The 13,257-nt window shown below is 33.6% G+C and overlaps 1 protein-coding gene across 1 annotated transcript; it reads left to right on the top strand.

Annotated features, from left to right (window-relative positions):
* The first annotated feature begins 389 nt into the window (after positions 1-389).
* LOC136349728 (uncharacterized) lies at positions 390-4,670 on the top strand. The gene is made up of 2 exons (XM_066301451.1): positions 390-499; positions 555-4,670. Exon 2 carries the CDS (start codon positions 915-917, stop codon positions 4,668-4,670), a length of 3,756 nt encoding a protein of 1,251 aa, XP_066157548.1. The 5' UTR covers positions 390-499; positions 555-914.
* Positions 4,671-13,257: the final 8,587 nt, after the last annotated feature.

Here is a 13,257-nt window from a genome sequence, read left to right as displayed (position 1 = left end):
ATTAAAGACTAATTTACATAATCCCATGAAAATGATTTATATTTGTAACATGAAATATACCAATACTTTCTATTTAAAGGAAGACAGCATTTGCAAAGAGGTGTAAATAAAAATACAATCGGAGAATGATGCAATTAGTCCATATACAGGTGTCAGTACTTCTATCCGGGAATGATTTAATAGAATGTAAGTTCTATATTTCCTAGCATTAAAGACTAATTTACATAATCCCATGAAAATGATTTATATTTGCAACATGAAACCACTTTATTTTTTCCGATGAAATATATCAATACTTTTAATTTAAAGGAAGATTGCATCCGCAGAGGTATAAATAATTCCATCTGGGAATATCGCAAAGTAGATTATTGCAGATAGTCAAACTTAAAGGTTCATAGTGTTTGAATTTACAGTGGTTAATGTGAGTGGAAGTAAAGGAGATTGTTGCAGACAGTCAAACTTGAAAGTTTTTACGGTGTTTGATTTTGCAGTGTTTAACGTAAGTGAAAGTTTTTTTAACTGTAAATGACTAAAGTCTTTAAATTTTAAAACAGAATGGATTTGGAAAAACTAAACCAAGTGTGTCTTGTAAAGAATGATAAAGCACTGGTTAAACTACAAGATTTAACAATTAATGAAAAATATTTGATCTATAAAGCTACACTTTCGAATACCAAATACGGTAAAAACATTTTATTACACTTGGAAACCACTGTGGTATTCCTCCCTCGAAGAGTGACTGAGACGTTTGAACCGCAGCTGCATAACTTTGTCGAAGGAAAATACGCCCTTGTCTTTAGGGGAACAAAAGACATAGGACATCCGAATCCGCTGATTTTATTCGAAATCTGTTTGGCTTGAAGAATTAGTAGCAGCAGCAGCAGCAGCAGCAGCAACAGAAAGGGTATTGTATCATGGATCCGGATAACTTGTTGAAAAAATCCTTAGATGTTATTACAGGTTTTAAAAAAATTAGACACCAAATTAATAAATTATGTAAGAGAAACCTAACTGTTTGGTTGAACCGAGTGCAAAAATTGATTATCCTTTGTAATAATTTAATCGGTAAAGGTGGTTTACCATATCGTATGCACCGCAAATTGCAGACAAATTTACATCAATTAAATGTAATTAAAAAACTACTTCGACTAAAACTAGAAAATATAGAGGGATTAAATCGAGAAACAAGTAATGTTGAAAGTAGGATTTCGTGGGAAAACGTGGTTTCATGTTTCAATCAAAATGTAACATCGAATGTTATTATTAATTTGACGCATAAGGATATAAATCAATTCTTAAACGATTCTTCTCTTTTATTTGAAACGAAGATAAAAGAGTTTTTAAAACAAAATCCAGTTATTAAGGTAGCTTCCACATTTTGTGGGGAGTTTATTAAAAAATCTGGGGATAAGGAAATAATTAACATTTTCTATTTTAATACAAACTATGCAATCATTGATGTGGGAACGAATTTACTTGGCTGGTTTCGCGAAAATATCCAAGATCAAGTATTAAACCAACTGTCAGAATTTCAGGAACGTGATTCAGGCTTTGCTTTACAAAAAATCGATTATTTAGAAATTAATATTAATAAATTTGAAATGGGTAGCGGTTCAACTTTTATCAAATTACCTAAAGAAATTTCAAAGAAACGGGCTTGCATTAATATTCAAAATGACGATCAAGCCTGTTTCTATTGGTCGATTGTTAGTGCTATTTATCCTGTTATAAATAACAATAATCGTATTACTTCATATCCACATTACAGCGCTGTTTTAAATACCACAAATTTAGAAATGCCTATGCCTTTAAACAAAATATATAAATTTGAAAAATTAAACGATATATCGGTAAATGTTTACGCTTTAGAAATGTCAACGGTACCGACAACATTCTATGCAGTAGTTCCAGTCAGATTAACACCTCAAAAACTAAACAAACATATTAATTTGCTTTTAATTCAGAACAAATATTATCCTAAATTAAATGACTATAATCCGGTTCCCACAGATGCAGTAGTAGAAGAAGAAGATACCAATATTATCTATCACTATTGCTGGATTAAAGATTTATCACGATTATTATCCAGTCAGTTAAACAAACATAAACAACGTAAATTTATTTGTGATAGATGTTTAAATTATTTTTCCAACCATCAAAAATTATTAACACATGAAGTATTGTGCACTAAGTTGAATGACTGTCATATTTCGTTTCCCAAATACGACTTTATAGAGTTTAAAAATCATGTTTATCAACAAAAAGCCCCATTTGTTATTTATGCTGATTTCGAAAGTCAATTGGAAAACGTTTCTTTCTCGAATGATTTAGGTAAATATCAAAGACACATTCCTTTTAGTGTAGGATATTTCATCAAATGTGCATATAATGACTCTTTATCTCAGTTCAAAATGTTTCGAGGTACTAACTGTGTTGAATGGTTTGTTAATGAAATGATTGAACTGTCGAAATTTATTTATAATGAAACAAAGAAAAACACTCCAATGAACATCCAACTTGATTTATCAATGGCTAAAAGGTGTCACATTTGTGAAAAACCGTTTTCCCCTAAAGATGAAATTGTTCGAGATCATGATCATTTCACGGGTATTTTCAGAGGATTTGCTCATTCAGTATGCAATTTAAATTTTCGTAAGCAGTTTGTGGTGCCGATAATTTTCCAGAATCTTTCCGGATACGATTCTCATTTTTTAATCAAACTTTTATGTAAAAAAGGATGTTTAAGTGTACTACCTATTAACAAAGAAAAATATATTTCATTCACCCATCATGTAACAGAAAATGACATTAAATTTCGCTATATTGATTCGTATAGATTTTTGGGGGCTTCTCTCGATGAACTTGCAAAATCGATGCAACCCGAAAATTTAAAACTTTTAAAAAGTCAATTTTTAGATGTGACGGAAGAAAAATTTAAACTCTTAACGTGTAAAGGTGTGTTTTGCTACGATTATATTGATAGTATTGATAAACTTGATGAAAAAACTTTACCATCCAAGGAATATTTCTATAATAAACTAGAAGATTCGCATATTGACGACGAAAAATATAGTCATGCATCGAAGGTATGGGATTCTTTTAATATTCAGACTTTGGGAGAATATTCAGATTTGTATTTAAAAACTGATGTTATACTTTTAGCTGATATTTTTGAACATTTCAGATTAAATTGTATTTCAACTCATAATCTCGATCCTTCATGGTATTTTACCATGCCCGGATATACTTGGGACTGTATGTTAAAGTACACTAAATGCAAGTTGGAGTTATTACACGATATCGATCAAATAATGTTTATTGAAAAAGGTATTCGTGGTGGCGTTTCTGTGTGTAGCAGTAGATATTCAGAAGCAAACAACAAGTACATGTTTGACTATGATCCTGTAAAACCGTCTAAATACCTTCTTTACCTAGATGTGAACAATTTGTACGGAAAGGCAATGTGTGAACCTTTACCTTACGGAGGCTTCGAATGGATAGAAGATACCAATTTTGACGTATTAACTATTCCTGACGATTCCCCCGTAGGGTATATTTTGCAGGTAGATTTACAGTACCCAAATAAGTTACATGACACGCATAAGGACTTTCCTTTCGCACCTGAACATCTTAAACCGCCACAATCGAAATTACCCAAATTAATGACCACTCTGTTTCATAAACAAAATTATATTGTTCATTATAGGAATTTAAAGCAAATGTTAAAACATGGATTAGTTCCGACAAAAATTCACAAAATTTTAAAGTTTAACCAGTCACCATGGTTAAAATCTTATATTGAATTAAATAACGGGTTTCGAACACAAGCTCAATCAACTTTTGAAAAAAATTTATTCAAGCTGTTTAATAACGCGGTGTTTGGGAAAACGATGGAAAATATTCGAAAGCACCGCGTAGTTAAAATTGTTAAATCTTGGGAAGGACGTTATGGTGCAAAAAATTTTATTTCTAGTCCTAGGTTTCATAGCAGATTAATTCTAGATGAAAACCTTGTTATTATTGAACTGAAAAAGTCTTCAATCTGTTTCAATAAACCACTGTACATAGGCATGGCAATTTTAGACTTGTCTAAAATATACATGTACGATTTTCATTATGAGTACATGCTACCGAAAATGGGAGTTGATCGGTGCAAGCTCATGTACATGGACACCGACAGTTTTATTTACGAACTCTGTTGTAATGACGTTTATGAAGAAATCATAAAGAGAGATCTAACGAAATTTGATACTTCCGATTATCCTACCAACAATCCATACAATATCCCTCCGACAAATAAAAAAGTCTTAGGACTAATGAAGGATGAAGCTAATGGAAAAATTATTTCTCATTTTGTTGGACTCAGGTCAAAAATGTACAGTTTTAAAATTCAAGATGGAAAGGTTACCAAAAAAGCGAAAGGAGTGAAACATACTATTGTCCGTAACAAATTAACTTTTAACGATTACGTCGAATGCTTAAAAAATTTTAAAATCACTTCGGTAACCCAACGGTCTATTCGTTCCTATAATCATGAAATTTATAGCGTTGAACAAAATAAAATTGCTTTAAATCCTTATGATGACAAACGACAAATTTTATCAAACAGCTTTGATACTCTACCTTACGGACACTATAGCCTCAGTAACATACGTCACGGACAGCCTTAGTTTAAAGTTCACTTATATATATTGCAAAATTTCTAGATTATATTAATGTTATGTTTGTATTATGTGCTAATAAAAATTAAGAGAGCATTTTTTCGTTTACTTACCTTGAGCACCCACTCCACGCTCCAGTCACTCTACAGAAGTTCCCCAAGTACGGACCTGTCTCAAGGCGCTCAACCCGGACCTGTACCGACACGCCCACTCCACAGGGAGAGATGGTAACGTAACTTCCTTGACGTAACGACATACCTTTTGCCATAAGACTCCATGTTAATTTTGTCGTAACGACAAACACAGTTTCCGCAATTCACCACCTAATCACCTAATAACACAAATAACGTTCACGGTGCGAAAACTCTAAAAACAACCAACAGTTTTCGCAATGTACCTTTAAAGAATGAAATAACGGAACGACAAAAATAACGTTACACGAGAGAGATGGAGATACGCTTAACGTCAACTTTAACGTAACGACAAAGTTTTTCCCATAAGACTCCATGTTAATTTTGTCGTAACGACAAATACAGTTTTCGTAATGCACCACTAAATCAATAAATCACTAAAATAACGTTAACGGTGCGAAAACTCTATAAAAACAACCAATAGTTTTCGCAGTGCACCTTTCAAGAAATAAATAAAGGAACGACAAAAATAACGTTACAGGAGAGAGATGGAGATACGTTTAACGTCAACTTTAGCGTAACGACAAAGTTTTTCCCATAAGACTCCATGTTAATTTTGTCGTAACGACAAATACAGTTTTCGCAATACACCGCTAAATCAATAAACCACTAAAATAACGTTAACGGCGCGAAAACTCCCCCATTTTCCCCATACGTTAATTTAACGGAACGACAAATATAACGTTAACGGAGCAAAAATAACGTTAGCGGATGTGCGAAAACGGCACATTTGATCTGTAACCCCCCTAGCTCAACTACTTTTGCCGAAGTTATCGAGCTTCAAAGTTTGAAAAGTCACAAAAGTTGTGTGTTTGAGCACATAAAGTACTATTTGTCTTGGAAATTCATCAAGATGCAATCATGATGTGTTGTGACATCTTCAAAATCTCGTCGAGCTGATTAATGTGACACTTTGTTTAACAAATTTGGTCTTCATTTGCCGAAGTTATCGAGCTTCAAAGTTTGAAAAGTCACAAAAGTTGTGTGTTTGAGCACATAAAGTACTATTTGTCTTGGAAATTCATCAAGATGCAATCATGAAGTGTTGTGACATCTTCAAAATCTCGTCGAGCTGATTAATTTGACACTTTGTTTAACAAATTTGGTCTTCATTTGCCGAAGATATCGAGCTTCAAAGTTTGAAAAGTCACAAAAGTTGTGTGTTTGAGCACATAAAGTACTATTTGTCTTGGAAATTCATCAAGATGCAATCATGATGTGTTGTGACATCTTCAAAATCTCGTCGAGCTGATTAATGTGACACTTTGTTTAACAAATTTGGTCTTCATTTGCCGAAGTTATCGAGCTTCAAAGTTTGAAAAGTCACAAAAGTTGTGTGTTTCAGCACATAAAGTACTATTTGTCTTGGAAATTCATCAAGATGCAATCATGATGTGTTGTGACATCTTCAAAATCTCGTCGAGCTGATTAATGTGACACTTTGTTTAACAAATTTGGTCTTCATTTGCCGAAGTTATCGAGCTTCAAAGTTTGAAAAGTCACAAAAGTTGTGTGTTTGAGCACATAAAGTACTATTTGTCTTGGAAATTCATCAAGATGCAATCATGATGTGTTGTGACATCTTCAAAATCTCGTCGAGCTGATTAATGTGACACTTTGTTTAACAAATTTGGTCTTCATTTGCCGAAGTTATCGAGCTTCAAAGTTTGAAAAGTCACAAAAGTTGTGTGTTTGAGCACATAAAGTACTATTTGTCTTGGAAATTCATCAAGATGCAATCATGAAGTGTTGTGACATCTTCAAAATCTCGTCGAGCTGATTAATTTGACACTTTGTTTAACAAATTTGGTCTTCATTTGCCGAAGTTATCGAGCTTCAAAGTTTGAAAAGTCACAAAAGTTGTGTGTTTGAGCACATAAAGTACTATTTGTCTTGGAAATTCATCAAGATGCAATCATGATGTGTTGTGACATCTTCAAAATCTCGTCGAGCTGATTAATGTGACACTTTGTTTAACAAATTTGGTCTTCATTTGCCGAAGTTATCGAGCTTCAAAGTTTGAAAAGTCACAAAAGTTGTGTGTTTGAGCACATAAAGTACTATTTGTCTTGGAAATTCATCAAGATGCAATCATGATGTGTTGTGACATCTTCAAAATCTCGTCGAGCTGATTAATGTGACACTTTGTTTAACAAATTTGGTCTTCATTTGCCGAAGTTATCGAGCTTCAAAGTTTGAAAAGTCACAAAAGTTGTGTGTTTGAGCACATAAAGTACTATTTGTCTTGGAAATTCATCAAGATGCAATCATGATGTGTTGTGACATCTTCAAAATCTCGTCGAGCTGATTAATGTGACACTTTGTTTAACAAATTTGGTCTTCATTTGCCGAAGTTATCGAGCTTCAAAGTTTGAAAAGTCACAAAAGTTGTGTGTTTGAGCACATAAAGTACTATTTGTCTTGGAAATTCATCAAGATGCAATCATGATGTGTTGTGACATCTTCAAAATCTCGTCGAGCTGATTAATGTGACACTTTGTTTAACAAATTTGGTCTTCATTTGCCGAAGTTATCGAGCTTCAAAGTTTGAAAAGTCACAAAAGTTGTGTGTTTGAGCACATAAAGTACTATTTGTCTTGGAAATTCATCAAGATGCAATCATGATGTGTTGTGACATCTTCAAAATCTCGTCGAGCTGATTAATGTGACACTTTGTTTAACAAATTTGGTCTTCATTTGCCGAAGTTATCGAGCTTCAAAGTTTGAAAAGTCACAAAAGTTGTGTGTTTGAGCACATAAAGTACTATTTGTCTTGGAAATTCATCAAGATGCAATCATGATGTGTTGTGACATCTTCAAAATCTCGTCGAGCTGATTAATGTGACACTTTGTTTAACAAATTTGGTCTTCATTTGCCGAAGTTATCGAGCTTCAAAGTTTGAAAAGTCACAAAAGTTGTGTGTTTGAGCACATAAAGTACTATTTGTCTTGGAAATTCATCAAGATGCAATCATGAAGTGTTGTGACATCTTCAAAATCTCGTCGAGCTGATTAATTTGACACTTTGTTTAACAAATTTGGTCTTCATTTGCCGAAGTTATCGAGCTTCAAAGTTTGAAAAGTCACAAAAGTTGTGTGTTTGAGCACATAAAGTACTATTTGTCTTGGAAATTCATCAAGATGCAATCATGATGTGTTGTGACATCTTCAAAATCTCGTCGAGCTGATTAATGTGACACTTTGTTTAACAAATTTGTGCCTTATTTGCCAAAGTTATCGAGCTTCAAAGTTTGAAAAGTCACAAAAGTTGTGTGTTTGAGCACATAAAGTACTATTTGTCTTGGAAATTCATCAAGATGCAATCATGAAGTGTTGTGACATCTTCAAAATCTCGTCGAGCTGATTAATGTGACACTTTGTTTAACAAATTTGGTCTTCATTTGCCGAAGTTATCGAGCTTCAAAGTTTGAAAAGTCACAAAAGTTGTGTGTTTGAGCACATAAAGTACTATTTGTCTTGGAAATTCATCAAGATGCAATCATGATGTGTTGTGACTTCTTCAAAATCTCGTCGAGCTGATTAATTTGACACTTTGTTTAACAAATTTGGTCTTCATTTGCCGAAGTTATCGAGCTTCAAAGTTTGAAAAGTCACAAAAGTTGTGTGTTTGAGCACATAAAGTACTATTTGTCTTGGAAATTCATCAAGATGCAATCATGATGTGTTGTGACTTCTTCAAAATCTCGTCGAGCTGATTAATTTGACACTTTGTTTAACAAATTTGTGCCTTATTTGCCGAAGTTATCGAGCTTCAAAGTTTGAAAAGTCACAAAAGTTGTGTGTTTGAGCACATAAAGTACTATTTGTCTTGGAAATTCATCAAGATGCAATCATGATGTGTTGTGACATCTTCAAAATCTCGTCGAGCTGATTAATGTGACACTTTGTTTAACAAATTTGGTCTTCATTTGCCGAAGTTATCGAGCTTCAAAGTTTGAAAAGTCACAAAAGTTGTGTGTTTGAGCACATAAAGTACTATTTGTCTTGGAAATTCATCAAGATGCAATCATGATGTGTTGTGACATCTTCAAAATCTCGTCGAGCTGATTAATTTGACACTTTGTTTAACAAATTTGTGCCTTATTTGCCAAAGTTATCGAGCTTCAAAGTTTGAAAAGTCACAAAAGTTGTGTGTTTGAGCACATAAAGTACTATTTGTCTTGGAAATTCATCAAGATGCAATCATGAAGTGTTGTGACATCTTCAAAATCTCGTCGAGCTGATTAATTTGACAGTTTGTTTAACATATTTGGTCCTCATTTGCCGAAGTTATCGAGCTTCAAAGATTGAAAAGTCAAAAAAGTTGTGTGTTTGAGCACATAAAGTACTATTTGTCTTGGAAATTCATCAAGATGCAATCATGAAGTGTTGTGACATCTTCAAAATCTCGTCGAGCTGATTAATTTGACACTTTGTTTAACAAATTTGTGCCTTATTTGCCGAAGTTATCGAGCTTCAAAATTTGAAAAGTCACAAAAGTTGTGTGTTTGAGCACATAAAGTACTATTTGTCTTGGAAATTCATCAAGATGCAATCATGAAGTGTTGTGACATCTTCAAAATCTCGTCGAGCTGATTAATTTGACACTTTGTTTAACATATTTGGTCCTCATTTGCCGAAGTTATCGAGCTTCAAAATTTGAAAAGTCACAAATGTTGTGTGTTTGAGCACATAAAGTACTATTTGTCTTGGAAATTCATCAAGATGCAATCATGAAGTGTTGTGACATCTTCAAAATCTCGTCGAGCTGATTAATTTGACACTTTGTTTAACAAATTTGGTCTTCATTTGCCGAAGTTATCGAGCTTCAAAGTTTGAAAAGTCACAAAAGTTGTGTGTTTGAGCACATAAAGTACTATTTTTCATGGAAATTCATCAAGATGCAATCATGATGTGTTGTGACATCTTCAAAATCTCGTCGAGCTGATTAATTTGACACTTTGTTTAACAAATTTGTGCCTTATTTGCCGAAGTTATCGAGCTTCAAAGTTTGAAAAGTCACAAATGTTGTGTGTTTGAGCACATAAAGTACTATTTGTCTTGGAAATTCATCAAGATGCAATCATGAAGTGTTGTGACATCTTCAAAATCTCGTCGAGCTGATTAATTTGACACTTTGTTTAACATATTTGGTCCTCATTTGCCGAAGTTATCGAGCTTCAAAGTTTGAAAAGTCACAAATGTTGTGTGTTTGAGCACATAAAGTACTATTTGTCTTGGAAATTCATCAAGATGCAATCATGAAGTGTTGTGACATCTTCAAAATCTCGTCGAGCTGATTAATTTGACACTTTGTTTAACAAATTTGGTCTTCATTTGCCGAAGTTATCGAGCTTCAAAGTTTGAAAAGTCACAAAAGTTGTGTGTTTGAGCACATAAAGTACTATTTGTCTTGGAAATTCATCAAGATGCAATCATGATGTGTTGTGACATCTTCAAAATCTCGTCGAGCTGATTAATGTGACACTTTGTTTAACAAATTTGGTCTTCATTTGCCGAAGTTATCGAGCTTCAAAGTTTGAAAAGTCACAAAAGTTGTGTGTTTGAGCACATAAAGTACTATTTGTCTTGGAAATTCATCAAGATGCAATCATGAAGTGTTGTGACATCTTCAAAATCTCGTCGAGCTGATTAATTTGACACTTTGTTTAACAAATTTGGTCTTCATTTGCCGAAGATATCGAGCTTCAAAGTTTGAAAAGTCACAAAAGTTGTGTGTTTGAGCACATAAAGTACTATTTGTCTTGGAAATTCATCAAGATGCAATCATGATGTGTTGTGACATCTTCAAAATCTCGTCGAGCTGATTAATGTGACACTTTGTTTAACAAATTTGGTCTTCATTTGCCGAAGTTATCGAGCTTCAAAGTTTGAAAAGTCACAAAAGTTGTGTGTTTGAGCACATAAAGTACTATTTGTCTTGGAAATTCATCAAGATGCAATCATGAAGTGTTGTGACATCTTCAAAATCTCGTCGAGCTGATTAATTTGACACTTTGTTTAACAAATTTGGTCTTCATTTGCCGAAGTTATCGAGCTTCAAAATTTGAAAAGTCACAAAAGTTGTGTGTTTGAGCACATAAAGTACTATTTGTCTTGGAAATTCATCAAGATGCAATCATGATGTGTTGTGACATCTTCAAAATCTCGTCGAGCTGATTAATGTGACACTTTGTTTAACAAATTTGGTCTTCATTTGCCGAAGTTATCGAGCTTCAAATTTGAAAAGTCACAAAAGTTGTGTGTTTGAGCACATAAAGTACTATTTGTCTTGGAAATTCATCCAGATGCAATCATGATGTGTTGTGACATCTTCAAAATCTCGTCGAGCTGATTAATTTGACACTTTGTTTAACAATTTTGGTACTCATTTGCCGAAGTTATCGAGCTTCAAAGTTTGAAAAGTCACAAAAGTTGTGTGTTTGAGCACATAAAGTACTATTTGTCTTGGAAATTCATCAAGATGCAATCATGATGTGTTGTGACATCTTCAAAATCTCGTCGAGCTGATTAATTTGACACTTTGTTTAACAAATTTGGTCTTCATTTGCCGAAGTTATCGAGCTTCAAAGTTTGAAAAGTCAAAAAAGTTGTGTGTTTGAGCACATAAAGTACTATTTGTCTTGGAAATTCATCAAGATGCAATCATGATGTGTTGTGACATCTTCAAAATCTCGTCGAGCTGATTAATTTGACACTTTGTTTAACAAATTTGGTCCTCATTTGCCGAAGATATCGAGCTTCAAATTTGAAAAGTCACAAAAGTTGTGTGTTTGAGCACATAAAGTACTATTTGTCTTGGAAATTCATCCAGATGCAATCATGATGTGTTGTGACATCTTCAAAATCTCGTCGAGCTGATTAATTTGACACTTTGTTTAACAATTTTGGTACTCATTTGCCGAAGTTATCGAGCTTCAAAGATTGAAAAGTCAAAAAAGTTGTGTGTTTGAGCACATAAAGTACTATTTGTCTTGGAAATTCATCAAGATGCAATCATGAAGTGTTGTGACATCTTCAAAATCTCGTCGAGCTGATTAATTTGACACTTTGTTTAACAAATTTGTGCCTTATTTGCCGAAGTTATCGAGCTTCAAAGTTTGAAAAGTCACAAATGTTGTGTGTTTGAGCACATAAAGTACTATTTGTCTTGGAAATTCATCAAGATGCAATCATGAAGTGTTGTGACATCTTCAAAATCTCGTCGAGCTGATTAATTTGACACTTTGTTTAACAAATTTGGTCTTCATTTGCCGAAGTTATCGAGCTTCAAAGTTTGAAAAGTCACAAAAGTTGTGTGTTTGAGCACATAAAGTACTATTTGTCTTGGAAATTCATCAAGATGCAATCATGATGTGTTGTGACATCTTCAAAATCTCGTCGAGCTGATTAATGTGACACTTTGTTTAACAAATTTGGTCTTCATTTGCCGAAGTTATCGAGCTTCAAAGTTTGAAAAGTCACAAAAGTTGTGTGTTTGAGCACATAAAGTACTATTTGTCTTGGAAATTCATCAAGATGCAATCATGATGTGTTGTGACATCTTCAAAATCTCGTCGAGCTGATTAATGTGACACTTTGTTTAACAAATTTGGTCTTCATTTGCCGAAGTTATCGAGCTTCAAAGTTTGAAAAGTCACAAATGTTGTGTGTTTGAGCACATAAAGTACTATTTGTCTTGGAAATTCATCAAGATGCAATCATGAAGTGTTGTGACATCTTCAAAATCTCGTCGAGCTGATTAATTTGACACTTTGTTTAACAAATTTGGTCTTCATTTGCCGAAGTTATCGAGCTTCAAAGTTTGAAAAGTCACAAAAGTTGTGTGTTTGAGCACATAAAGTACTATTTGTCTTGGAAATTCATCAAGATGCAATCATGATGTGTTGTGACATCTTCAAAATCTCGTCGAGCTGATTAATGTGACACTTTGTTTAACAAATTTGGTCTTCATTTGCCGAAGTTATCGAGCTTCAAAGTTTGAAAAGTCACAAAAGTTGTGTGTTTGAGCACATAAAGTACTATTTGTCTTGGAAATTCATCAAGATGCAATCATGAAGTGTTGTGACATCTTCAAAATCTCGTCGAGCTGATTAATTTGACACTTTGTTTAACAAATTTGGTCTTCATTTGCCGAAGATATCGAGCTTCAAAGTTTGAAAAGTCACAAAAGTTGTGTGTTTGAGCACATAAAGTACTATTTGTCTTGGAAATTCATCAAGATGCAATCATGATGTGTTGTGACATCTTCAAAATCTCGTCGAGCTGATTAATGTGACACTTTGTTTAACAAATTTGGTCTTCATTTGCCGAAGTTATCGAGCTTCAAAGTTTGAAAAGTCACAAAAGTTGTGTGTTTGAGCACATAAAGTACTATTTGTCTT

The sequence above is a fragment of the Euwallacea fornicatus genome, unplaced genomic scaffold, assembly GCF_040115645.1.
Source record: "Euwallacea fornicatus isolate EFF26 unplaced genomic scaffold, ASM4011564v1 scaffold_47, whole genome shotgun sequence".
NCBI lineage: Eukaryota > Metazoa > Arthropoda > Insecta > Coleoptera > Curculionidae > Euwallacea > Euwallacea fornicatus.
The sequence above is the reverse complement of the archived record's forward strand: the minus strand, read 5'-3'. Positions and strand labels throughout refer to the sequence as shown.